The following is a 27,919-nucleotide window of genomic DNA, read 5'->3' as shown; positions in this document are numbered from 1 at the left end:
CGCACCCGTGTCATTTCCCCTCTTCACGTTTGTGACCTGGAAGCATGAACAGGGCAAGGCGGGCAAAGGGACGCCGGGCTCAGGCTGGAAAATCCCCGAAGGGACCCCCTTCAGTTGCGTGGGGCGGGGGGAGGGGGAGACCCTGCTCTTGTCAGTGCCATCCCTCCATCGGCTTATATAAGTGTGTTTGTGTGTAAATGGAAGTCTTCCCGGGTCAGGGGAGGGAGGCTGGGCATAGACTGGCCCTGGAAAGTCCCCTCGGAGTCCTTGCGGGACCCCTCCCTTCCCTCGCCGAGCGATTGTGCAATTGTGTATGCTGCGTGCAAGTGGAGGGGAATGGCAACGGGGAAAGGAAATCCTCTGAGGGATGTGCGATTAAACCAAGGGAAAGCTGGTCTGTCAGGTTTTTGTTTTTTTGGGTCTGTCTGGGGCTGGAGTGCAGAAACAGTGCCATCTTCTCTCTCCTCACACCCCCCCCACCAAAATAATCTATTTGAATATTTGCGGGATACGAGTCGTGGTGGTGCTGGGGGGGGGGAGACATCGGAAGGAATTGCCTACAAAGCGCAAAAAGGGTATCTGAAAAACACTGTACAGTACAAGAAAGTCGTCCCCTCCCCACCCCCACCTCCCCCCACCCCCCGCCATCCGTGCTGGCTCGGCTTTGTTGATGGTTCTGGGAAGGGAGGGGATGTGTGGGGTAAGCGAGGCCATCGCCGCCGCCGCTGCCTGGAAGGGAGGCAGCTCCATCCGCGCGTCCCCTGTCAGTTGGGATGCCTCTGCTGGCCTCTCCGCCCTCCCCCGCAAGCCTTTACTTTCAGTTTCTGGTGTCGAGGTTGCCTCCCTTTCCCGGACAAGACTTGCATATGCACATCCTTGGTGGAGCGTCGGTTAAGGCTGCTTCTGTTATCAGAGCGCTTTCCTTCGTGGCTGTGAAAGATAGATTCCCCCCCCCCCTTAAACAAAACAAAAACAACCTTGTACCCGCGTGGCTTACAAATATTTTCCACGTCTACGAAGAACGGATGTGGAGCACTGGCCTCTGCACGTGACGGTATTTTAAGGGAGGAGATGTTGTAAATATGTCCTGACATGTTCTCTTAACTGTTTGATAGAGGTTCTTTATTAGTCGAGTAGTTCGATGAAGCGATGGCTTGCCTTTGTTGTTGTTGTTGTTGGTGGTCATGGGACCCAGAGGGAAATCTCACTTCTTCTAAATGACCTAGCACTACTGATAACTGAAAGGAACCGGTAGTCCTTCGTTTCTGGAAGGAGGTGGGAGATTCGCACCTCATACCGTTGCAACTCTTTTCAGCTGTCATTATTTTGTGGGACTTGTTTCCTGGAATTACTTACTCTTATCCACATGTTGCTGAAGTAAATTGTAAAGGATTGAGACGAAGAAATCATAATGAAAGTGGACCTCCTTATTGTACGTTTAAATTACATTTTAAAGAGGATGGAAAGAATTTTTTTTGAAATAGATGTAAGATGACAAGAGACTTGAATTTCAAAGTAATTATTAGTAGTTTAGCATGCAGGCTGTGCAAGAGATGTACAGTATCAGCTATAGCATATAGACATACAAATACTTAGTGTTAAATTTCATGATAGTTGTAATTGTGGTGTTGACAATAGAGATCAATGACATTGATCTCTATTATTTTAATTTTTCAAGTGCTACTGGAATATTTGGATGGAAGAAAATGCATCTGTCACTTAAGGACATTCTGCAAAATCACATGTCAGCATGTGTATAAAATTGTATTGCTGAGGCTGATTTATCAAGCAATTAGAGCAATTTTTAAAGAACCTTTAAGACCAATTTTCTTGTCCTTGTTCATATGATTCACTTGTTTGCATCTTTTTCTGTTGCTCTTGTGTTTCTATCAGTATGTGCTGTTTTTTTTAAACAAAATATTATTATTAGTTAAAACAAACCATAATGCACATTATCTGTATACCTTGAGCAGAAATGAACCATAAATTGAGTGTTGGATCCAGACTTACACTTGGGTCCCAACGAAAGCATTTAGTCACGGTATAATTCTTATTGAAATCAATGGAACTTGAATACAGCCCAGCTTTGGTACAGGAGTGGGACCCTTCTGTCTGGGGGAGCCATCTCTCTCCAGTCCTTGGGACTCTCCCTAGGTCATGCTTCTGACTGGCCCTGCTATTCGACCTCCCCAATTGCTTTACTTGATTGGAATGTGTCCTTGAACTGTGAGGAAGCTTCTTGCTTGTTTAGACGGGGTTGGAGAGAAAATTTCATAGAAACCACTGACTTTTGTGCAGCTTGAATGTAGCTTAGTGTAAGGGTCGCATCTGTTATGCTAGCCATTCCCCACCCCCACCCATGCAAGTTTGCCCACAGGGAAAAGAGCCCCACTCTTGCTTCCGTAGATACTAGTTAAAATGATTACTTTTTTATCCCAACCGCAACTGGTAGTAGGTGTGTGCATGTACATATGATGACCTTTAACAGAGAGCAGGACAAGAGTTCTATCTTTCTCCTGCTTCCTGATCTCTGTGGCTTTTGATACCATTGGCCATGGTACCCTGTTGGACTGGCTCTGTGGAATGGGAACTGGGGGTTGGCAGCGACACTGTATTACAGTGATTCTGGTCCAACTTTCGGGACGTACTGGGAGAGTGCTTTTCAGCCACTTGAAAGTTACACTATGAGGTGCCACAGGACACTATTCTGTCTCCAGCACTGCTTAATCTCTGCATGAACCTGCTGCAAGTGGTCATTGGAGTTTTTGGCCAAGGTACCATCAGTATGTTGATAATACTAATCTCTGTTTCTCTATAACACCTGAATCAAGAAAGGCTGTGTGGGCCCTGGACTGGTGCCTGGATGCAGTGGTGGAAAGTATGAGGGGAAATAAATAGAGCTTGAATCCGAGCAAGGCAGAGGTATTGGTTGAGTGGCTCCTGTGTCTGAGAAATCTGCCCTTGACAGCGTTGCATTCCCCCTGAGGGAGCAGATACAGTTTGGGGGTATTTCTGGATCCAGTTTTGTCACTGGAGGCATAGGTAGCCTCCATGGTTAGAAACACCCTTTACCAGTTGCAGCTGGTGCAACTGGACTGGGAGAGCTTGACCACAGTAGTTCAGGCATTGGTAACTTCAAGTTTGGATTACTGCAATGAAGGCTATTTGGAGCTTCCCTTGTGCTTGATCTGCAGTTAGTGGGAAGTGCTACAGCATTGTTGTGGACAGGAGTGAGACCCTGACAGCATATAACACCTCTGCTTATAAATCTGTGCTGGTTACCTGTTGCTAAGTTCAAGGTGTTACTATTAGGATTGCCTTACTCTATATATGCTCACTGAACCACTATGATACGCAGAACTGGCAATGTTAAAGGTGCCATGCAATACCTGTTCCACACTTGGATATTTTAGTGTGGCCGAACCTACATTTGGAACTCTTTGCTTATGGACATCAGGTGCCTTTTCTATACTCTTTTTGGCACCTGCTTAAAACATATTTGTTTAGGGAAGCCTAATCAGACATGTGGAAATTATACACATTTTATCTATTTAGCCATTGTTGATTTTAATTCATCTTTTGAATGTTTTATATACTTGTAACTTTTTTTTTTGCAAACAAATTTAATGTTCTTTTGTGAACCTCTTGGAGGGTTTTTTTTTAAATAAAAAAATCAAGCAGTGTGTCTATAGATACTGTACAATTTTCTGAATATTAAAGTAATCATCAGACAGTGTCTGACACTGAAATGCAATTCTCCTTTTGTTATATCCATACAGTTTTGCAATTGTCTTGAAATACATCTTTATTACATTGGTATATCATTGTGGCAGTATTCTTCAGTCTTGGCATACCCAAGACCAACCTTTAATCCCAACCTGTAATATGAGACCCAGTTTACATTATTTATTGCATATGTCTTTCTTTTTCTCTAGGATGATCAGGTGCAAATGAGAATAGCAGGGCTCCTGCAACTGTGTAGGACAGCTACAGCTGTGTAGAAGGGGGAGATTTCAGCAGATGTAACTTGCAGGGATGAGAGATGCTGCACTGCTGAAATTATCTCTGCTCTGCAGCTGTTGGAGGTACAGGAGTCTGATAACTCTTATTTTGTTAAAAATTAAACAACAACAAAAAGGCAGCAGTACAGGTGCCACTGGTACTAGCTACCTTTGATTCCCGAACCACCAGTCTATCTGTAGGAATAAAAACAATAGTTATTAATTTGAATACCCTGCATTTAGAAATGAAAAACAGAAGACTGCAATGGGTCTTAACTTTATATATAAAACCAGAACCAAATATCTATAGTCAACAGGCAGTACACACACTCTCTTTCTCTGTGTGTGTCTTTAAAGTTTCTGTGTGGTTAAGTTTGACCTTGTACGTGCAGGGTACATGCTGCTTTCAAGTTTTTAACAAAAGATAAGGTATATAGCTAATAAAAATGATTTGACTTAACAAAAGAGCTAAAGTCCCACTGTCTTAAAAAAACAAGCTACTGTACTTAACTGTCTTTTGGGGAAAATGAATCTAAAGCAAGGGGAGGCAATGTTATTTCTATCTGTTTTATATAAACCTCAATGTCATTTTCTTTGCTTTTTTGCATGATAATTGTAGCCAGTTTGTCAGCTGGTCATTCTTGGGGAGAAGTCATAATGATGTGTATATGGACTATGGACTTAATTTTAATTTACTCTTTGTTATTTCATTTACATTGTCTTTGTCAGAGATGTGAAATTTCTGGAGATTTTGAATGAGTGAACAAACTTGTTATTTTTTTGTAGAAAAAACTTTCTATGTGGTAGTATCAAACCCTCTGTTTCTTATTTCAAGGATATGAAATTCATTGTTCATATTTTATATAGTAGTTGCCATGTAAAATACTACCTTGAAATATCTGGTTTGTTGTATTTATGGAATAAAGTATACTATTTTGGTAGTACAGTGCAATCCAGTTTAGCCCCTTTAAATCCCAGTGGTTTCAAAGGGATATAAAATCCTTTAAATACTGCATGTATAAAACGTTTGTTTTATTTGAACACTTAGTTACAAATATACTCAGTGTTTGAAATAGACCTGCACAAGGATGCCTCCTAACAGCCCCAAGCCTATGTATATTTATTCAGCAACAAGCCCTGCTTGGCCTGTAATCTCTGCACATTTGCATGAGAGTAAGTTCTGTTGAGCATGGTGGTAGGTACTTCGGAGCAAAAATGCAGGTCTTTTGCCAGCTGACAAATAGGAAAAAATAAAATGTGCAAATAGACACACTCATTACTGTGGTAAACAAAAAGGAAGGTCACATTCTTTTTGGCTCATTTCTGTTGAGCAGAAATGAAAAAAAACCTCTTTTTTCAAAGAGAAAAACAAAAATGGAACATCCACATAATGCATTTATGTAATTACATTATTTCCGCGCCCCCCCTACAGCTATGTACCTTCCAAGCTGGTATAACATGCATCTGATGAAGTAGACTTTAATCCACACATTTGTTAGTCTTTAGGGTACCACAAGACACTTTGAAATTTTACTCTAAATCATCAGTAATGATGAAAAAACGGCTCTCTCCTACAGAAGCTCATGTCTTTGTTATTCTTTTGCTTTAGCACAGTAACAAAGCTACCCCTCTGAAAATAGCTATACTTTCATTCTGAAAGAAAAAATATTTGAGGGTTCTTTGTCCTCACTGCCTCACACAGTTGTACCATAAGGAAAAATGTGTGTTCTAACTTTTCTCATCCCTGTCTTGTTTTTACTATCTTTCTCTACCAATGCTGATGAAAAGTTAAAGCTAAAATATTATGCATATATTGATAGCAACACATTGTCATGATTGGTTCTGGTGATTACTGTCTTCCTGTGTAAAACAGTCTTCCACATCTTCAGATTGATGGGGAACTTATGGAGATGGTCCACCACTGGAGACTGATCCACTTGGGTCAACTTGGCCATTTGGTTTAGTGAGGAGTAGTGTAAAATTAAACTTCCTGAGCAGTGCTGTTGAAAGACTGGCTGAATCTGATGGAGCATGCAGTGGAGTCTGTTTGCAGGCCCATGAGTTGAGTGATGTCAGCAATGAAACCTTCCTTTTTGGCCATAATTATATCACCTGAATCCAATGGGTTTCTTCTGGTTAGTGAAGGGTCTTCTGTGCCAATAATGTTCTCTACCGAAAGGTGAGCCAGTGATGATCTCTGTCCTTTCTTAGTTCTATGCTGTGACTTGAACACAACAATTCTGTTACGGGTACTGGTTGCCTGATACTGTGAAGGCCACCCCACATACCTTGACTCTCATGGATATTAAAGTCAGTTAGGAACAACCAATAGATTGTGTAATGTCTCCCTAGAGAGCAGGATAGTGATCTATTAGTCCTTAAGAAGGTAGTGGTTTGTCACTTTCTCAAGAAGTCATCATTATTTCTATTTGGTTTTTATGCAGGTTTGTGTCTCAGGCAGTACAGTTTAACTGTTTATGTTTATTATGAATAATGTCTAGATCAGTGGTTCCCAAATAGCTAAGTACTGTGGATGCCCTGTTTTTAAAAAGCGAAGCCATGGACCCCATATTTTTGAAAATTTTGAAATTTCTATGGTAGTTTTTGTTATATAAATGGTGCCACAGATCCCCTAGGTGGGTTACATGGACCACCAATTTGGAACCACTGGCCTAGATAATTTAATTTACAAGGCATCTCATAAACACAGGAAGTAAAATAATAAATATATAAGTATGCAGTGATGATTTAACTACCTTTAGACTTGTCTGCATCTAGCTTCCCTTTTCCTGGAGAAGCACTGGGAGTATGTGATTGCAGTAGGAGAGTATCTTCATCTTGAGGCAGTGCAGGAGTGTTGATAGTAGTCAAATGCTCAGCAGCTTTTGGTGTTGCAGATGCTGCTAATTATGCTGTTTTGCCATGGCTTCAGTTCTCAAATGGGGTAATGAGTGTTTTTCTCCAGTGGTTCAAATCTTTTGTGTCTGTTAAATGCAGAATGTGGTTACTAGGGATGCTACCTTAGCCCTCTAGACATTTTGTTGCTCAGTCCCAAGTGGATTGGTGTTGGTTCTGATTTTGTTTGACATCCATATGAAACTATTGGGTGAGATAATTTGCAGTGTTGGAATGATGCATCATCAACAGGCTGACATCTAACACTATATTTTAGTCACTGAACACCTAGGTGTTTCTATGTCTGTTCAGAATCAATGTCTGGAAGCAGTGCATAGTGGGTCAGGTGGAGGAGGGTACATAGTATGAAATTTAAACCAGATAACTCAGAGGTGGCGATAGTGATGATATGTCTTTGGAGGGAGTAGCTTTTCCTGTGATGACTTCTGGGTTGTAATTTTTCCATGGGAACAGCCTTGGAGTCTGGCAGGAGTTTTTGATCTGTGTCTAGTTTTTATATACAGGCAATTCTTTATTTGTGCACATTCAGTATTTGTGTGACTGTTGACATGTGTGCCATTTTCTGCACAGCAAGGGCGCTTGTGTGCGTCCCACTGATGTGCATGGTGCCTCTAAACGCAACCCATGCATAAACGGGAAGTTGCCTGTATTTCCAAGCAAACGTTAATATTACTTTTACTCTATTTCCCCTATAGAGTGTGTGATTTCTTAGTGGAATTTAATGTCTTATGCAAACTGAAGCCTATGTGAGTTACAAAAAGGGATTTAGTCTTCAAAAACTAGTCATGAATAATTTGATGTTGTTCCCACAAATGCTAATTACACTTACTGAGAGAACAGTTGTGTCTGACCTTGAGGGACTCACCTTGGGCTTTGCATCACTTGGGGCAACCTGAAGCCATAAAAGGCATCTGATTTGTATCTCTTCTGCTTCAACAGATCTTGTGTAGTGTAAACAGTATGGAGCTTGATAACTTCAGTTCTTTTCCCTTTGAGGGTATTGCTCAGGAAAGGGGGAGAGGAAAACATCTTGTATGATATATTGACAAAATTTGATGGCTCAGTCACACTTCAGAAGAATCCAGGATATGGGTTAATAACCACTCTTGAGTCCCAGCTGCAGGGATCATTCCTTGCTAAGACTCAGACTAACTGTAGAGGAAGAAAAAGGAACACCGCATGCTTTTCCAGCAGTATGTGAAGTTGTCCCTCAGGCTAAGGAATCCAATAGGCTCTTGTATTCAAATCTTTACCTGCCTACTGATAGTCTGATCGTATTCAAGTACAGGTATACTAAAAAAAAAAGTCAGTCTGAGTTCAATGGGGCTTACTCTGTGCATATTCACATGCTAAGATTCCAGCATAGAAGCCACCTTCTCCAAGTTTCTTTCTGAGTAGTGTTTGGAAGCACATGTTTTTAAAATTGCTATTTCCTCTTTAGGAGCAGATTTTGCACAAATAGTGTAGGCATAACTATCTCCTCAGCTAATTATCCATGCAAACTATTAAGCAGTCCATTAAAAATTAAGCATGCCTTCAAAGAATCATCCTTTGTTGCTTCAGTCTTCCTGGCCTTACAGCTCCAGTCAGGGTATAGATAACTAGAGCTTCATTAACATGTGACCCCAAAATTTTGGGTCCCTTCCAAACTGATGCCAAAGTTTTGTGCTAGTTTTGTGCCGCCAATCCTACATTTTGTGCTGCCCCCAAACTGAGTAATTGACACTCAAACTGGGGCCAAAAGGTTACCTCAAAATACATTACTGTATGTTCACATTAGCAGCTTAGAACACAGTGAGGTAATTTCCCCCACACTACATTTCAGGCCACATTTGCATGGTGGTGGTGGTGGTGGTGGTCACATTAGAGATGGGGCAGATATGTTTTCACCCAACATGGATGATGTTTTGGGTTCCCTAGCTGTTGCAACTCCCTCAGAACTCACATTAAGCTGTCACCTGTGCATATGTGACAGCATAGCTGTCAACTTTTCCCTTTTCTTGTGAGGAATCCTATTCGGAATAAGGGAATTTCCCTTTTAAAAAGGGAAATGTTGATAGCTATGGCTGCTAGAGTACTTCACATTAATGCTTGCTTCTCATTCAGTTTTCTAGCTGGATTAAAGCTGGTTTGAGATGAAACATATCAAACAGCATTATTCGTTAATAAACTACAGGATTGATATAAATTGTGGTGATTGTGTGAATGCAGCTTCAAAAACTAGCAGTTCGAATGCACTTATTATAATATTATAACATATACTATCAGATTTATGTTATTTTAGTTGTTTCTCTTTCAAAGTAACGGAAAGTGACTTACATTAAAAGATGCATGTGGAAAAAACAGTAATGTGAACATGTGCTAGCTGTAAGCATCTCTCTCTTGACTTCAAACATACTTCCCAGAGAATAGGTCATCTTTAGGCACCTGATTAAGAAGATATGTACCCAAATGGCAAAACTGTTGAGAACAAATTATCTGCTGGTTTTTGTGTGTGTGGCATTTTGTCAACTTCTGTTGCTGAGATGGCAAGTAATCTGGTTTTTTAATGTATCCACTGTGCTTGTTGCTGGTTTGGAAATTTGATCTATTTTAAAGTAGTATGTATTTTTTAAGAGTGAGAAAGCTATTGGAATATCAGGAAATGTGTGAATTTTATCTCTCTTTCCCCCCCTCCATCTTACTATGTTTTTAGTAGCGGGAACAATTGTGTTATTATTTATTTATAAAAATATTTATATACTGGAGTATTGTAAAAATATATCACAGCAGTTTACAACAATATAGAAACATAAAATTGAACATTAACATAATAAAAAGTTAAAAGCAAATTAAAAGCAAAAAGAAATTAACAACAAGCATCAGTAGACCATTTTTGGGGATGTACCCTCAATTGCTTGCCTAGGCTATTCCTGGCAAAATAGAAAAGTTTTCAGCAGGTGTTTAAAAGTTGGCATAGAAGGTACCTGCTGATGTGAACAAAGCTACCGGTACTTAAGTTGTACTCCCCCTACCTTCCAGCATGTGCCAGAGGAAGAGATCAAAACTATCAGCTTCCATAAACTAATCACCACTTGCTACATAGACCTGCAATTAGTTTAAATTGTGGTTTATTCAAGCAAGACAAGACAACAAAGCCTTGTAGAAACTTAAAGACTTTTGTGGGCTTTTGTGGACTTCAGATGGACTTTATGCAGTGCTTTTTTCTGGGGGGGGGGAGACGACGATGCAGGGGTACGCATAGCTCTAAACATTTTGCAAATCTTTGAACTTTTGTCCATTTACTGTATTTATTTTTCCAAATTTGAACTATAAAATGGTGATTTTCTTGAGTCAAATTTAGAGTACCCCTAAACATTTTCTTTTAGAAAAAAAGCACTGACTTTATGAATTTTTATCCTGAGTTACAGGTAGGGTGTGTGTGTGTGTGTGTGTGTGTGTGTGTGTACACACATACACACATCTCTGTGAGATTTTCTGGATGGAGATCGTAAACAGTGTCGTCAGAGGAAAACAGAAATCATTCCCCACACCTTTCTGAAAACAGTGACTCAGAGGCTGTCACAAAATGCAAGATTCAGTCAATCCCACTCTTGTTTAATTCTGGGCAGTTTTCTTTTCACAGTTTTACATACACAATTCTGCACTGTACTTAGGATTCAAGCTGGAGAGGGTCCAAGTAGGGTGGTGGTCATAGATTCTGAATCCCAAGAGACATCTGATCCAGCAGAGGATCCCAATTGGTTAGGGGGTTGAGAGCTGCCCTCTGAGAGCTGCTCATGGGAACTCTCAGAAATCCCTCCTGTTACCACTGGGACAGACACCTCCTTAGCTTTTGCTGCTGAGGAACGCCTTCCAGTGCCTCCCCCTTCAGGGAAAGGAGCTAGGAGTAAATATGGTGCCAAGCTGGCACCTTCCTCATCTCTGTCACATAGAACACAGGGACATCAGTGTGCACAAACCTCAGCTAGCCAGCCCATGAGGAGGAATGCCCATTTGCTTGCCACGATAAATGATGTGCAGCGGGCATTCCTTTATTTAAAAGGAAGGTGTAGGGAGCTTGTTGCTTGTTGCTTCAATGTCTTAGCTCTTGCCTAGCAATGCCTTTGACTTCTCATGTAACTTCTGATCCTTGCAACCTGTCACTTTCCTTGTGTACCATTCTAATCTCAAAGTAAAAGCAGGACAACAACCTTGAAAGGGGTTATGCTTGTTTGTTTCTGGTCTGGTGAGGGACGATACACACCAAATTCACCCTTTACAGCTCTTAGCAGGCTCTTTTTAGCTGTTCTCTCTTTAAAAATATTGAAGTTAAGATCTCAACATTCTGATGTGTAGTGAGCCCAAGGTGCTTTTTCAAAAAAGTTTTGTAGCCAAATAATTGTGCAAGACTACTTGTGCAAGGCAATAGGCTATGTCATTGCTACTCAAAGTGGTGGTCCATGGACCAGTGATGGTTCAGGAGGCATTGGTTGCCGATCCACAACTCCATTGCCGCCCTGGCTGGATGGGACACTTCAGGGACCAAATATGATACTAGTCCCTGGCATATTGGGGTTGGGGGAAATGCCAGTCCACCACATCAGATAGTCCAGTGCTTCTCAAACCATGTGTCTTCTCATACATACCCTCTAAAATGTATCACAGAGGAGCTACTTTATTCCACAAGATTGCTTGTGTTTGTAAACTAGAAAACATTTTGGGATGTGTAAACAAACTGGTCATTATATAGCAATGTTGAGGAATTCCCAAATAATTCATTATAACCAGATTTAATACAATTCTTGTTGTTGAATTTTGTAGAAGGGCAGTCACTCCTGTTAACTATATGTTTTTATTAATTTGTCAGATATGGAATGAACAATTGCAACAGAACACTATAAGTTCAAAATCTGGATCTTAATTGTATAGGAAGAAAGTGACTATGTGAAAGTGAGATAGAAAAGAGAAATTTAGATACATGTTATTTGGGAGTTGGGGAACTGAACTGGAACAGTTCATTCTGATTAATGTACACTTGTGGAATTGTATAATACAGTATTCTTAAAATTAGTGAAATCTGCATACTTATCTAATCAACTGAAACATAGTTGTAAAATAATGTTTCCACACAGACATCATCATCATCATCATTATTATAATTATCATCATCATCATTATTATTATTTATTACCGGTATTTTGTTTTGTAAAGTAGGTGTCTGCTGTGGGGACATTGAGGGTGTCCATATGGAGGAGAAGCGGGATAGGTGATAGTCTTTACTAATTGTAGTATGTTTCATAACCCTGAATTTCCTTAAGCAAGAAGTGTACATATACAGTGGTACCTCAGGTTACAGATGCTTCAGGTTACAGACTCTGCTAACCCAGAAATAGTACCTCGGGTTAAGAACTTTGCTTCCAGATGAGAACAGAAATCGTGTGCCAGCAGCGCAGCGGCAGCGGGAGGCCCTATTAGCTAAAGTGGTACTTCAGGTTAAGAACAGTTTCAGGTTAAGAACAGATCTCCGGAATGAATTAAGTTCTTAACATGAGGTACCACAGTACAACTTCATGCATGCTACCAAGGAATATGCCTGGCAGTAAAGGGTAGTGCACAGACACTAGCCCTGGGCCTGCTGTGACAGGAAATTGTCTTGCACAGCATGCTTCTCCTCTAGTCAACACAGTAAACTGTCAGATTGAACAACAGTGGGAAGGATGTGCTAACAGGCTTGGTGGGAGCCTCTTGGTCATCACCTTTAATTGCTTCAGCAGCAAGAGGCAACTAGCTTCTGCTCCTGAAGCAAGTAGGTGAGGAGAATTGGGCTCAGAATAAATTCCTATTTCACCTGCTCTTTCTGAGCCCAGGTTTGCTTTCCCTGTTCCTTTTTAATAAAGAGGAGACAGCCTCTCTTTGCTGCTGACGCAGTTGCAATGGGGGTGGCGGGGATTTGTGTTGGGAGTCCTTTATCCTTCCCTTTTGTAAATGACAATTTTTGTAATTAGAATTTCATTGAAGACAGTGTGTTTGGTATTAAAGTATTTTTAAAATATGTAAGAATATAGGGGAAACCTTATAAAGTATATCAGTAGTAGATCCAGCTCAGCGCTCTACACCAAACAGTAGCTAGATAAGATTGCTTGGTTTCATGTGCACAGGATATGAATAATTTGGCATTTCTTTATTGAAAAGTCTGCAGGTCAGGTTGCAGCTACTGTATGACTTTAATAAAAGCAACGATTTATGAATATGTAGCTCCTGAAATAATAACAAAGCATGAAAAACATAAGCTAAACAAGGGTAGCTGAAAATTGAAGTAATTCTATATAGTTAAACTTATTGCAAGGGAATGAGTTCTCCACATAAGTATAAACTTTGGAACTGTCATGTGATGGCAAACAGATGCAGGCTTCCTCAGCCTTATGCCCTCCAGGTTCAACTCCCATCATCCCTGACCTTTGGCCATGCTGGCTGTGGCTGATGGGACTTCTTGTCCAAAACATACGGAGGCCACCAGATTAGGGAAGGCTACATTTTACAAATGACAGCTGTATTATTTGATCATATTAGTGTCAACCAATGCCCTATTTTCATGTACAATTTTAACACATTTCTGTAAGCAGTAGCATTAAGAATAGTTGCATATACCAATGTTTTTTATGCTCCCTCTTTCAGGATTTGTGGCACCAGAAGGGAAGAAGTTTGATTTTGCAACGATTCTGCTTGGTTTACGAAGTTCCTGTATCTCAAGCTTTCTGTGTTACCAGTTAACATCACTGAGAAGATTTACATATTTTGCTACTAGCCTTCCAATCTTCCCAGGGAATGCACCATGACATCAGCAGCAGTTGACAGTGGAGGCTCAGGTCTTGAGTTTGACAGCAATGGAGTACAAATTCAAGGCCAGGTCAGAAAATGATGTACAACCTTTCTTCATGTGATCTTTGTAAATGCTAATTGTGGATACAAATGAAACATGTAATGGGAGAGGCTCATGCCCTAGTTCGTGCTCAGAGAGAAAAGAGAACTGTTGTGTCAGATAGATTACAGGTTTTGACTTGGGGGACTGTGCCTCAGAGCATTTATTTGAATGTAAGTGCTAGATTCATTAAAATAACTTGGTATTTAGAAGAGGCTCTGAAGCCATATGCGGGCTATGAGAATTACTGCAGTTTTTGAAAAACAAGAACTTGCCTACCTTGCTTCCAAGATAAGTTGGTAATTACACACATCTGTTAAAAACATTCAAATACGTGGGCAAGGTAAAGGAATGAGCAGTGATGAAAGGCCCAGATCTGAGCTACATGTTTATCACATTGAAACTGATAGGACTTTAAATTGTGCAACTTTGGACTAAACCCTTAATGTCATTTTTAGTTATTTCTGTAATCATATATCTTGGTAAGTGCCAAAGTTCATGGAAATGATAGGCCGCTTGTTAACTAAATGCAACAATGTTTGCATACTGTGGTTCTTGGTGTGTTTCTGATGAGCCTTGCTTTAGTGGTTGATACATTGTATCTGTCTCTATCCCTCTCTCCACCCCATGCTGCCTACAGATATACTCAAATTTATTTGTAATCCTTTAAATACATACTTTTTATTTAATATTCTATGAAAGACATCAAGTCACTAAAGGGAAAATGGAAGCGATTATTTGGATTAAGATGGCAACACATTCTCTTACTGTGCTCTACAGGAGAACGAGCCAGTCTCTGAATATCCAGCAGTGATTGTAGAGCCAGTACCAAGTGCCAGAGTCGAACAAGGATATGCTGCACAGATCTTTGTTTATGATGATGAAACTTACCTTCTTCAAGATGTTGCAGAAGAACAGGAAATCGAGACAGAAACTGTGAAAACAGGTAAACCTCTTTACTTACTTTTTTTTTTTTTTGCTAAGGATGCAAACATTAATCAGCTGGTATGCATCAGTACTGTTTTAATTGCACATTATGATTCCCCCTTCCATTTAATGGGAACAGCTAATGAAAAGGAGATGGGGAGGAGGCAGGTCACTTGAAGGGGAAAAATTATATATATATGCTCAACCAAGTAACATCATTATTATATCATTTTACAATGCAGGCAAATTATATGGATACAGGGTATCATTCCTAAACATAGCAAAAATTGAATATGTAAGATTCATTAGTGTGATGAGGTTCCAGCTTTTTCAAAGCAATCTGAGTTTGGCAGTGCTATACTCTTCCTCCTTTGCCAGTTACCATTTCTGCTGCAATTAGTAGATCGACTGCTATTTCCAGATCTGATTCAGGAACTATACCTTTCAAATAATTCAATAATAATACATTTAGTAGAAAATAATCCTGTCTTTAGTCTTGTTGCTCTACATATTGCACAAATGTGCTAACTTATCTTTCCTGCATAAAATCTGAATAAGCTTAGGATATACTTTTCTTTACAGTTTGTATACCAGTCTAGTAGATAGCTTGCCTCTTTGGGTAAAATTTATGAGGTTTTCCTTTTAATAATGAAAACAATGGCTATCAAGCCAACAGTACTCATTTAATCAGTGTCAATATGGTTCAACCTGCTTTTGGAGGAGGGCAAGGGAAAGGGAGGTGGAAAACTAGTTGGTGTTACTATGGTAGTAACTACTTCACATTCCCTTATGACACGAAATGAAAATGCCAAATACGAACTCTTAACTATGTGGAGATTTGCACTTTTATAAAGAAAGTGCTAAAAAGCGGTTTCCTTTGGTATCCTCAATACACCTTCATTTATGCTTTTCAATGCGTAAGCAGGACTTAAATTAATAACTCAATGTATTGGCTAAAAGCAAGGCAGTGAATTGATTAGGACTATAAACTAAATTGTAATGAGATATTTTTAATCTTCGTTGCTCTCTGATTGATTTTTAGCACTGTAAATATACTTTATGGAGAAGAAAGTTCTGCTGGCATTTGTGGCTTTATTTCTATATTATACTTCTGTTTTAAATGTGCTAAAAGACTACTGTACTCATAGAAAGTATGGCTGGCTTATAAATCTATTTTGACTTAGTACAATGAGTAAATAAATCTGCATTTATTTATTCATGAGTGAATTTATAATTGGCCAGCATTAAAAAAATTGTGTAACAATGTACAATAAAATTCTTATAACATCATAAAATACAAAACGAATGACCAACACTGAATCAAATTAATTCTTTATAAATGCTTAACCAAAGAAATGCAGGTGTAATGAAAGATAAAAAATATAGGTACCTGTCTGATTTCAATTAGAACAGTGTTTTATAGTACTGATGCCACTATGCTAAAACCTTTTGTAGAAATGAAATGTTTAGGTTCATTTGTGATAACAGTCAGGAAGGATTCTCCAAGTGACTTCTGTAATCTGAGTGGTGTGTAAGGTACAAGGCGCTCTTTCAGGTAACTTGGATCTAGGTTGTTTAGGGATTTGCAAACTAACAGTAATGCCTTGAGCTTAGCTTGGAAATGCATTGCCATTAGTAAGATTTGGATTTGTTCTAGTTCAACAAAGTACCAACAATTTAATATCTGTTTAATTCCTTTCACTTAGTCGTGTGATTAGTTATGGTCTCTTGATGGAATAAAAACACGAGAATTGCTTGCTGGATCAGGCCAATAGCCCATCTGGTCCAGCATTCAGTTCTCACAGTGGCCAACCAGATGCCTGTGGGAAACCAGCAAGCAGGATTCAAGCAGAAGAGCGTTCTTGCCTCCTGTGGTTTCCAGCATCTGGCATTCAGAAGCATTGCTTGCGGATCTTCACCAAAATGGCATACTCCAGATTCCACAGTTAGGTGAGATTTGTAATTTACTCAAGACCCAGCAACCGTGGTGGACTTTGGGTATTATGGTGTCTTGTGCAAGGCCAAAATCCCACTCCCAAAGGCAGGTAAAGAGGCACCCAGCTTTGAGAAGGAGGATCCAGTCAGAGTCTCATAACTTCTTCCCAAAGTCCAGTGCCTTGCTTACCAGGATTTGAGCTGGTATCGCCTTGGCTCAGCTCCTGGTGTGTGCGCACCACTCACACAGCCCTAAATCCACCCCTGCTAGCAAGCCTGGTCCCAGCCAACACTCTCCTCGTCCCATGAAGCAACATGCCACGCTTATTTCAAAAATTATTGAGACATAAAGAGGAGCTTGTGATATGGTATGGAGAGGATGCTGCTAGAAATGAGGTAGAGAGAAAAATGGTGATATGAACTAGCCATGCACAACTCTAGATTGTGCCCTTGGACTGGAAGACAGAGGCAGCACACCTCTGAATACTAGTCATTAGGGAGCAGCAGTGGGAAAGGGCTGTGGCACTTGTGTCCTTCCCACAGGTATCTGGTTGGCTAGTGTGGGAAACAGGATGCTAGACTAGATAGGTCTTTGGTCTGATACAACAGGGTTAGCCTTTAAAATCTCTCTCTTCCCGTCCCTAAAGTTCCATCACTTTAGTTCCTGCTTTGAGGTAAGCTAGTAAGAATCCTGAAAAACATGCTTGAAGGAAAATACTTCCTTGCAGGTTTTGGTGTCTTCGGGTGTCTTCCCGTGTAAGAGTCGGGGTGTCTGTGCGACGTTTCGACGAGGTCTCACTCGTCATCTTCAGGCTGGTGCTTTCGGCTTCTTGTTACAGCTCTGTTCCAGTAACAAGAAGCCGAAAGCACCAGCCTGAAGATGACGAGTGAGACCTCGTCGAAACGTCGCACAGACACCCCGACTCTTACACGGGAAGACACCCGAAGACACCAAAACCTGCATTCCTGTACCCGTGAAAATCTACGAAAGAAAATACTTCCTTCTATCTATAACAGCTACTATTGTGCTTCACTTAGGTCAAATGGTGTCACCAATTTCTTAGTGTAGATTTCTTCTGCATGAAGCAAGGTTATAGGTTCTGACATAACTATGGCCAGCGTTTAAAGAACTGCACACCCAAGAGAGCCTTTGAGCTTCTCAAGCAGCACTTCTGCATGCTGTATTGCAAATTTATTATGAAACTGAGAGGGAAATATCAAAAGTAGTTTGTGATTTGGCATGGAGTGGGTGGCTCTTTTTCAAAGGAATGCATTCCACTGGGTGTGTACAAATGGTATGCTTGAGGTTTCTTTTTTTCTATAGTAGGCTTTCTAAAAATAACTATGTTTGAACCTTAAGTGGGTTTATAAAAGTTCTTCCAAAAGTTAAAAATGCATTTGAACGTACTGTTTTATTGTATACAATCATAGAATAATGGAGTTGGAAGGGATCCCAAGGGTCATCTATTCCAATCCCCTGTAGTGCAGGAATCCTGCCCACAGCCATCCCTACCTAGGTGGGCTTGAACTACCAACCTTCTGGTTAACAGCCAGATGCACTGATCCACTGTGCCACTGGGGGTAATAAAGGAGTATTCTGTAGCACACGCCCAAAAGACATGTTCATATTAGAACACGGACAGTAAAAAAATTGTGAAGCATTAAAACACAATCTGCTTTTAAGGTTTGAGAAACAATTTTTAAAAATTATATTAGTGTTTTCCCTTTTGAATACTGAACATAATCCAAGTAATGGCTTGATGCAGTGAAACATACCTGCCTACTTGAAGCTGTGGGCTTACATAGAACTGAGAATCATGAATAGCTCAACAAACAGGCTGGCACCTTAAGACTAAAAGATGAGTTGAAGCTTTCATGGAAATCTTAATCAGGGAAGAATGAAGCGTTTTTGTGAGTTACAGGTATGGTTTGGATACAGGGGATTGTAAACATTGAGGACAGAGGGAAATGAAATGCAGAAAGCAGATGGTGAAAATTGGCATGTATCATTGATAATACATTGACACAGACATTCTGACAATAATATGCCAATTAACACTTTTAGTGTGATAAAAATCCATTGTCCTGATTCAGCAATGAACTTCATGATGAATTGCAATTAATCAGATTCATGCTGCTGTTTTATTCCAGTATGGTCTCCTTAAAAATTAGTTATTAACTTTCCTGTGAAACTGAAGTGTTCCACCACTGGTTTTTTACTATTTCATTCCTGATTATGATTTGTCTTGATTTATTCTTTTACATTCAAAGCTTTCCTGGATAATATGAAATAATTGTGAGTAGAGCTTATTTAGAGACTCAGAAGGCAAATATTTTTCTGACATACAAAACTTAGGCCCTTTACTTTGTTGCCATTGATATAATTGTTCCTGTCCTCTCCTCTGACTCCCTCTTTTATTTATAAGTCCTAGCAAAGAAAGTCGCAAGTTCAGGACAAGTAGTCAAGCATGTTTTTAACTTCTGTTATTTGGTTAATTTATTTTGAACATTGAACTTCTTATTGGAACATTTGTTGGTTTGAGTGTAAATGAGCACACTTGATGCTTGAGTTGTTGCATAATAAATATAAATTCCAATTCTATTAGTATTTTGTGCTGAGGGCAAACTGCTATTTTAAATTCCTTTGTCGTCATCACTAATAAGAGGACGTACATATTTCTCTTAAAGAATTTAGTGGCTGTGATCCAGTGATCATGTGAGCTGAACTCAGCTCATGAAATGCTTCCACTGGAAGAAAGTGGTGGTGGGATGGTAGTTATTGCTGTTATCCAAATAGGGAAACTTTCTTCCTAAAGTGAAGTAAATGTAGTTTGCAGCTTCTTGGAAAATGTCTTAAGTAAGGATATTTCAGTGTTTGGCCTCTTATTTGGGGAGGAGTTCATATGGAATGCAACTCTCTGCTTTCTCATTAATTGTGCCAGAATTGGTGTCAATTTGATATTTTCAGAACAATGAGATGGGAGTGGTGACTTATTTTTGGGATGCCATTCTTCTCCTGTGTTTTTCACATTGCATCAGAAATCCTCCCTGTGGCATAAACAAACTTTTACCTTTTTAAATGAATATTATTGCCACAGGGAGGTAGAAGACCTGCATGACTAATGGAGATCTAAAGCAAGAGCACCTCCTTTAGTTACCTCATGATGGGGGAATAAAATTGATCCAGAACAGTGTTGGTATGTATAGCTTTTTGGTAATATTATACATAAATGAATAATGCATTTTTAAATCAGGGGTGGTATAGCTCTAGAAAAAGCCCTTAATCCCTTTTGGTAAAAAGTGTTAACTTGTATATTCTAAAAGAAATTTCTTTCTTTTTCAGATTACTACTTATACCACTATTATGGAAAGCTAATCTTATAACTACTTCAGACTTTAATTTGTTTGCCACTTACATAAACACAAATTTCAAATATCTTCCTCTGGATTTTTCAACTTCCTGTTTAAAAATAACATTGATTTTATGGCTGATGTAAATAATTGATTACCATCTGCAACATCAAATCAAACCTTGTAGTAGTAGACAGTTTACTGTATTATGTTTATCTATCAGGATCCTACTCTAAAGAATCCGTCAAGTTAATTTTTGGACTGCTGGTGAAATATGTGATTTAAACCCTTTAATCTGAAAATTTTGTTCTTCATGCCAATTTTGTTTCTTCAGAGTCAAGATTTTTAAAATAGCATTACAAAAATATTTTTGTACCCTTGATCCTTGGGGGCTCTCAGAGAGCTCACAGCTGCATCAGTTCTCCCTGCCTCTTCTTGTTTCTGTACCATGGTAAACCAAGGTTTGGCTTAAAGTGTTCTTCAAAGTCAGACTAGTGGTTAACCTGTCTCCTTAATCAGGAGCTGTAGCCAAGGTTTCTTCAGTTACAAAACCTAGGTTTGACAACACACTAACCCAAACCTAGGTTAGTTGTCATGCTGTGCTAAGTTACAAGGACCAGGGGAGGACAAAGTAACTGCCCCTTCCACCCTGGAAGAGCGCATGTTCTCACTAAGCCATAGTTTGGCTTAGCTTTATGTGTGAATAGCACAGTGTTTCCCAACCGGTGTCCCGCGGCACACTACTGTGCCGTGAGACATTGGCTGGTGTGCCGTGGGAGGGAGGCGGGCGAGTCGGGCGGTGAGAGGCGTCGTCGTCGAGGATCCGCGTCGAGCCGGGGGCGGCTCCGCGGTGGTGGTGCCGAGCGGCGGGGCAGCGCGTTCGAAAGGGAGGAGCGCGAGACAGCGGAGGAGGAGGAGGCCGGCATGTCCGGGCAGCAGCAGCAACAACATCAGCAGCAACTCCCGGCGACGGCTCCTCAAGCCCCGCCGCCGCCCCCTCCTCCGCCCGCTATCGCCGCCACCACCACAACAGCCGCCGCCTCAGTTGCCGCCGTCCCTCAGTCCCTCGCTCTGCTGCCTCCTCCCACCCCCAAAGCTTGGAGGTTCCCCAGCAAGGGGGAGGGAAAAAACTTTCACTTTCGTGCGTCCCTCCCGGCGTGACGCTGCGCGCTGACGTCACGGGGCTGTGCCGCGGTGGTGTGCCGCGAGATTTTTTTCCTTAAACAGGTGTGCCGTTGCCCAAAAAAGGTTGGGAAACACTGGAATAGCACACCTGGGTGTGCTAATGCAACAGAATTAGTTTATTATTTATTAAATCTATATCCTGCCCTTTCTCTCAGATGGGTTCAGGGCTGCAAACAATAAAGAAATAAAGACACTGGATTCTATCTTGATGACTGAAAAAATTTCAGGAAGCTGGAGTTCATGTCTCCAATTCTGGCCTCAGCTCTACTAAGCCACATTAGCACCAAATTTGTGCTTCAATAGTCCTTCTGCCTCTTACTGAACACTTAAAAGTGTAGAACCAAATGGGATAGGACCATAAGGGAATGTAGCATCTTCCCAGTTTTTGTTGGTATACAATCTTTTGTTGGTATGCAGTCTGTGGGTATTGCATCCTGTCTGCGGACAAACGGCGGCTCCCTTGACCTATAGAGCGAGATGAGCACGCAACCCCAGAGTTTGCGACTGGACCTAAGTCAGGGGTACCTTTACCTTTTTACCCCTGATTTAATCCTAATAAATAGAAGCAGGCAGCAGTACTGATAGCAGCAGTGTGTATATAACCTTATAGCCTATGTTTTATCTGAAATGTCATACCGATTTCAGTATCTTTCAGATAAATGTGATTTGGATCGCAGCTATCATCTGCTCTTGAGTTCTACTTGTTGCCAAATTTTGAGAAGCGGTTTTTGTAATGTCAGCTTGTTATTCACCATGACTTTATTGAATGTCTATTAGTTATAATAGTTTGCCCTCTAATTTGGTTGTGATATGCTTATGGCACATCGTTTATAGTACAGTACATGCTTATAAGAACATAGTTTAAAGAAATGAAATTGTGGGATAAACAATCACTTCCATTTCTGCCTGCATATTGCTGGTTGAAACTGGATCACAGCGAAGTTTACCATTTGCAAGACAACTGCTTGCATCCTAATGGACAAGGTGGGATTCATCAAGGGCAGTGTGGCAACTTATGCAAGGCCTCTGAAATGGAAGGGAGTGCAGAAATTACATTCCTCCTCTTTGACAGCTCTGCTTATGAATAAACTTTGACCTTAAGGAAAACTACACAGTGTGGTTGAGATCAGGGCAGCAGTTGCTCCGTTGACAGGACCGAATGCATTTCAAGCAAATCCGGTCGGGTTGTCCAAAAAGACTTCGGGTGCCTTTGCCCTCTAATTTCAGAACTCCTTTTAAGGCGGCCTTTTCGGGACTCCGCAGGAACCAGTGCAAGGCTGCTCTTCTCACCGGAGAGGAGACGGGGCGATATCTCCATTCCTCAAGCGGTACCTTGGAGAAAGAGAGAGAGGCGTCGTTCATCCCGGAGGGGGACGCGCGGGAGGCTGGCGAAGAAGTGGCAGAAGGGAAAGCGGCTCTGGAGGCGGCGTCGATTGCCTTGAGCCGCGGGCACCTCCTTTCTGTTGGCATCCCTGCCACCTAATTGCATGGAAGATAACGGAAGAGGCGAGAGATTTTGCCTTCCTCCAGCTGGACCGACTGAAGTGGGATCCCTCCGACCCAAGAAGAACGGAATCTCGTCGTGACTGCGGCGATCGATTCCTGTCCCTGCTGTAGAATGGGAGAGCAGAAGAGGGGAGGAGGGCGAGAGGGAGAGCGAGGCAAGCGCCCGCCCGCCCGGCACTTCCTGTCTGCGAGGCTGGCGGCGGAAGGATCGTGTGCGCCCCGCTTGAGGAGGAAGCGCTGCTGCTGCTTTGCCGCCGCCGTTGTTGCCGCTACACGCGCGGGGGGAGGGAAGGAAGGAAGCCGAGCGGAACCTTTTGCGTGGCTGGCTGGCCGGGCGCGGGAACGAGCGCGCGGAGATAGATCCGGCCGAGGCGCCCGTCGGGTTGGCTCGGCTCTTAACGCGTTCAGGGCGGCCGGGAGCGCGCACGCAGGCGCGCGCCGACCAGCCGCGGGGGCCCGCGCGCGCGCGCGGCCGAGCGCCAGGGAGCCCCTGCGGGTCAATGCGAAGCCGCCGCCGCCGCCGCTCGCTCCAGCGGCATAAACATGGCGACTTCCCTGCATGAGGGGCCCACGAACCAGCTCGACCTGCTCATCCGCGCCGGTAAGCGGCGCCGCGAAATGGCGGGGCGGGAGCGGGGAGCTTGGTAGAAGAGAAGGGAGGCGCTGGGGGGGGGGGAGAGAGAAGCGAAGGGCGGGTGATGCGGAGGGAGGCGCGCACGCCGCTCGCTCTTCCCGGGGGCGGCACTGGCGCCGGAGTAATGGAGGAGGAGGGCGAATCCAGGAAGTGATCACCTTGGCGTGCTGGGCGCGTTAGCAACCTGACCGCGCTGCGCCCGGGGCGAGCGGTTGCGGGCGGCGTGCTTTGGCCGCTGCTGTTGCGCCGCCGCCGCCGCGCTTCTTTTTGCAGCCCGGGACCAGGAAGAGCGTGTGGCGATTGTTGCGCTTGTCCTCCCGTCAAGCAGCAAGCCACGCCGCACTTCCCGAGCAGGGAGAGGCGGCTCCCCTTGCAGCGCCTGTCTTTCCTGGTCCCCTGCAATTGTTCCCTAGCGCCGAGGTGCCTCTGGCGGGTGCAGGAGCCACGACGGGCTCAAGGTCCTCATTTTTTGGGGAGGCGCTTCTTGCCCTCTAAACTTTGCTTTGCGCTGGGAAGGGTGTGGGAGCAGCCGGGGTCGGGGGGAGACGGGGCATCGGTACTGCTGCTGCTGTTCCCGGGGCGATCGGCATGTGCCGCCTCCAGCGAGGATATTTAGCTCATTTTCTCCCCCCCCCCAACCACCATAGCGGAAGCGCCGAGCCTCCCTCAGGAGCCCCTGTGCGCGGGGTGGGGGGGAGGGAGTGACGGGCCTGGCCGGCCAATCAACTGTCAAGAATGTTCGAAATCAGAATGCTACCGTCTGTAATGGGCGGGGCTAGGCTCCTTCAAGCCAGTAGCAGCGAGGGAGAGGTTGAGTGGCAGCGCTTTCTGGCTCTGACAATGCGAGCACGGAATTGGAGGGAAGAGGAAGGATTGTAAATACGGAAGCGAGGGCGGGGCTGGTGTGCGCGCGGAGGGGGGAGGAGGAGCAGAGGAGAGTCGCAGTGGGGTTTACAGCGTTCATAAATGTCCTGCGCAGGAAGCGCTGATCTTCCTGGATCTGATAACAGGTAACGGGGATTTTTTTTGCACATTTAGGACCAGAACGTTCTTGCCTCTTAATTAATTACCCGTCGTTGATGATACAGAGAGAGCTTCAGCACCACCCCGAAGTAGCTTTTGTGACTGCATTTCCACTAACCACTGCTTTTCGCACAAGTTTTAATTGAGTTTCTAGCAACAACACCACAAAATTTCATACTATTGTGCGAAGGACAAGTGTTGGGTGTAAAGGTTTTAGTGTTGGGTGTAAAGGTTTTGTTATCCCAACATAAAAATTTATTATTCGAACACTATGGTCTTCCAAATAACCTCAAAGCTTAATACTTTTTTAGCTATATTGTTTTATGGATCCATTTCATTGGAATGAGATTAAAAAGAGTGAAGTGTAGGTGAATTCCAAGGATGTACAGGCCATTTTTTTTTCTTTGCCTTCTTCAGCTACTTTTTGTGTCTCTTATTTAGTCAGGAGACTCTTTCTGTGAGGCAGTGTGGATATGCTCGTCTCCTTTTTCATGTGCATACCAGTTTTGAGGACACCAACAACATTGGTGTTCAGTAGAAGTAGTTTTCTGTTCTGGCTGCATGGGGGTTTATGTCTGTGCACTGCTGTTTGCTTCTATGGTTCCTTTGCATCATGAGGGTACTGTACATGTAGACTTTTATTTTTTAATCAAAGGTAGATGTTGTCTTTTCAATGCCCTCCCCCTGGTTTGGTTTCCAAGTGTATCCTCATGCTGCATACCCAGTTGCTACTACAGAGAGTTATATAGTTACTTGCCTGCTGTTTCACTTTGCTTTTTGCCGCAGATAAGCTACTTCTACTGTGATGTTACAGAACATTTATAAATATTTTGAACACTAAGGGGGAAAGTTCAGTGTACAGAATGATGTAGCTTCCACAATGGAAATGACTGGTTACTTGGACTGGAGAAATCTTACACTAGATTTAGATATAAAGGAGTTGTGTGCTGTTATAATGGAAGAGCTGCAGTCTCTTCGAAGGAAAGTGGGAGGGAGGGAGGTGGAGAGAGAGAGAGGAGGAGGCAGGGAATAGAGGGAATGAGAACTCATGAAGAAAGGTAGCCTGGGGGTGGAATCTGTGTAGAATGGTACCAGAATACTTGCCTATGGATGGGGGTTGGGAAGCAAGCTAGGGAACAAAGACCCAGGAGTGGGGTAGGGTTGTATTTTCTATATTTGAAATGATCAGCCAAATAGTGGCTTCAGGGCTCTAGAACTTATTAATATGGCTTTCTAAAGCAGTCAGTTGAAGCTATTGTGTTCTACCTGCTTTATAAACATATGCGGCTCTTATGAAGTTGAAATTCTGGCCATAAATATTAGTGAAGAGATTTTATCTCACTAAAGCTCGTTTACAGCTTAAAATATGGACTAGATATTACTGACCTATGTTCTGCCTATCCCCAAATACTCCAGAACACACTAACGTTTTGTTGAGAACCACACTGGCAGTAGTTTAAGAGCAGACTCCAAGCTCCTGGAAAAGCCAAGAATTGGACAAGCCTGCACTCAAATGCTCTTGTGCCACCTAGCAAGTTTATGACTGTTGTATGATTTGAATAGAATTTGTGCTGTGTCTTTTTTCCAATTGGGCTCTAATTCCACTGCTTACTGAATCGATCAGTTTGATCTGGTGTGTCTGCTGGTTACCTATAACTTGGGAGTACATGTTCACAGGGTTTGGAGCTCAAGTGAGGGACTAGGACTATAGCTTCACCCAGGAGCAGAAATCGAACTAGTGTTACCTACTTCCTAATGCAGCACCCTTGACCATGAGCCACCCCATAGAGCAGAGTTTCTTCATTTTGCACATGCCCGTTTCTGTTTTCAGTTACCACCATGTCACTTCCTGCCTCCAGTCCCTCCTATTGCAAAATAGTTACTACTGTAACAAGAGCCTATGCAGATAAATTGTGAATTGTACAGAAACATTGTCTTTGGACAGATGTTAAAGATCAGAATAGGGAATGGTGCCATCTACTGGGGAGCAGGATTTGAACAAGTCTCCCAGTTCCTAATGCAATATCCATGGAGCTGAAGCATGGGGCTAATTGTCATGAAGGAGTAGCTGCTCTTTATATTTACCAACCTTACAAGTTACGGTTGGGAGAAGGAAGAGGAGTTGGTTGAACATTTGTAGACATAACTGTTGTACTGCCTATGCTAGTAACTGGTGCCTTCTGTACAGCAGGTGTGGCTTTGCTGAAATGCCCTTGCAGGTCTAATGGGAAGCCCTGGTGGAGGCCTGGTTTCCTAGCCCTGCAGCAGAGAATTTTCCAGTGCAATGCAAATGACCCTAATTTGGATAGGAAAATTCATACACACCCCCTTGAAAATCCACATTACTGCTATATACTGTACATTATCTATATATATTGTCCATAGTTGATGTGATGCCATGATTATTTGGGGATTTATGTAATTGCTGTGGATTTAGAAGACGTATTTCCCCTTGCAAGTAATCCTGGAGAATGTTTCAACTAATATTTCCTTGGATGGTACCCATAGAAATTAATGAGCTTCATGAGTAAAACTTAGTTGAATTCCATCCATGATACTGAGTTTCTACTAAGTAAGGTTGCTTTGGCATGACAAGAAGATATGAATGCCAGTGTAACAAAGTGATACTACTGCATACTCTTGGAGATATCAAAATCAAGAGTAAAAATGCTATGAATACTGAAAAGTTTAATAGAATAAGCTCATACTCAATTTTAAGATAAAGCTGTAGTTTTAAAAAAATCTGAGTATTTTTGCTATACGTGGAAAAGCTATCATAAGACAGGAACTACAGGTCTATGCTTTTCTATGGAATACTTATATTACGTCAGAAATAACACCTGCAGGTCCAGCTGGGCAAACAATATCTGTGCATCTCCCGCCTTGCTGTTCCTCTTCAAATGTTCCACTGTTATTTCATGTTTTTGTCCAGATTTTAGTGCTTTCCATATTTCTAGATAAATATGAAAAAAATATTACCGCCATATCTGGACATATGTGGCACTGTTGGAACACTTGGAATATTTATGGAGATCAGTTTGATTATATCACAGTGATGCTGTGCAGATGTGTGTTTTGTACATTATCATTGGAGAGCATGGTATAATACTACTGGCTGGCAGCAAGAATAATTGACGACTGTACCAGGAGTGATCCAAAGGCAGGGTGTGATGGGTGGGTGAGCAGTAGACCATGGCCTATCGAGTGATTTAATTGCACAAAAAACTGCATTTTGTAGGATTTTTATATATTTATGGTAGTTACATACCACTTTTCAGGTATGTCTTTCAAAGCAGTTTACATAAGAGCATTACACCAACAAGCACCAATTTTTAAACAAAAGTTACAAAAACATGGAAATGACGTCTGTTTGCTTAGATTAGAATAGGCTGTAACTGCTGCTTCTTTACTCCCCTCTGGGCAAAATGGTCCTTCAGAATCTCTTCCAGTGACAGTTGGAGGAGGAGGGACACCACTGAGAAGCTGGGTGATGGCGGCTCACCAGGTTGTTCTTAACAGTTGTGATTTATTCCATGTTTG

The 27,919-nt window shown here is 42.1% G+C and overlaps 1 protein-coding gene and 2 long non-coding RNA genes across 4 annotated transcripts in view; 1 reads left to right on the top strand and 2 right to left on the bottom strand.

The window, feature by feature from the left end:
* Positions 1-27,919, top strand: part of ELF2 (E74 like ETS transcription factor 2) — a 42,654-nt gene that overhangs the window by 537 nt on the left and 14,198 nt on the right. The window contains exons 2-3 of one of the 2 annotated variants that reach the window (XM_082237671.1): positions 13,575-13,806; positions 14,599-14,764. In XM_082237671.1, the coding sequence (XP_082093797.1) occupies positions 13,732-13,806; positions 14,599-14,764 (241 nt within the window). In that variant the 5' untranslated portion in view covers positions 13,575-13,731. Of the gene's footprint in view, positions 1-13,574; positions 13,807-14,598; positions 14,765-23,178; positions 23,324-27,919 lie in introns of those variants that run through there. The other variant, XM_082237672.1, reaches the window with a different exon arrangement.
* Positions 1-27,919, bottom strand: part of LOC309540724 — a 333,626-nt gene that overhangs the window by 302,176 nt on the left and 3,531 nt on the right. Inside the window, exon 2 of the long non-coding RNA XR_014223431.1 lies at positions 21,057-21,290. This is a non-coding gene — a long non-coding RNA (uncharacterized lncRNA). The remainder of the gene's footprint in view (positions 1-21,056; positions 21,291-27,919) is intronic.
* Positions 1,916-10,577, bottom strand: LOC309540733. The gene is made up of 2 exons (XR_014223440.1): positions 9,884-10,577; positions 1,916-9,154 (listed from the first exon to the last, which is right to left on the bottom strand). It is a non-coding gene; the product is annotated as an uncharacterized lncRNA (long non-coding RNA).

This window comes from Podarcis vaucheri, assembly GCF_965113315.1.
Source record: "Podarcis vaucheri genome assembly, chromosome: 9".
Lineage (NCBI taxonomy): Eukaryota > Metazoa > Chordata > Lepidosauria > Squamata > Lacertidae > Podarcis > Podarcis vaucheri.
Note: the sequence above shows the minus strand (reverse complement) of the source record. Positions and strands in the feature narration are given on the sequence as shown.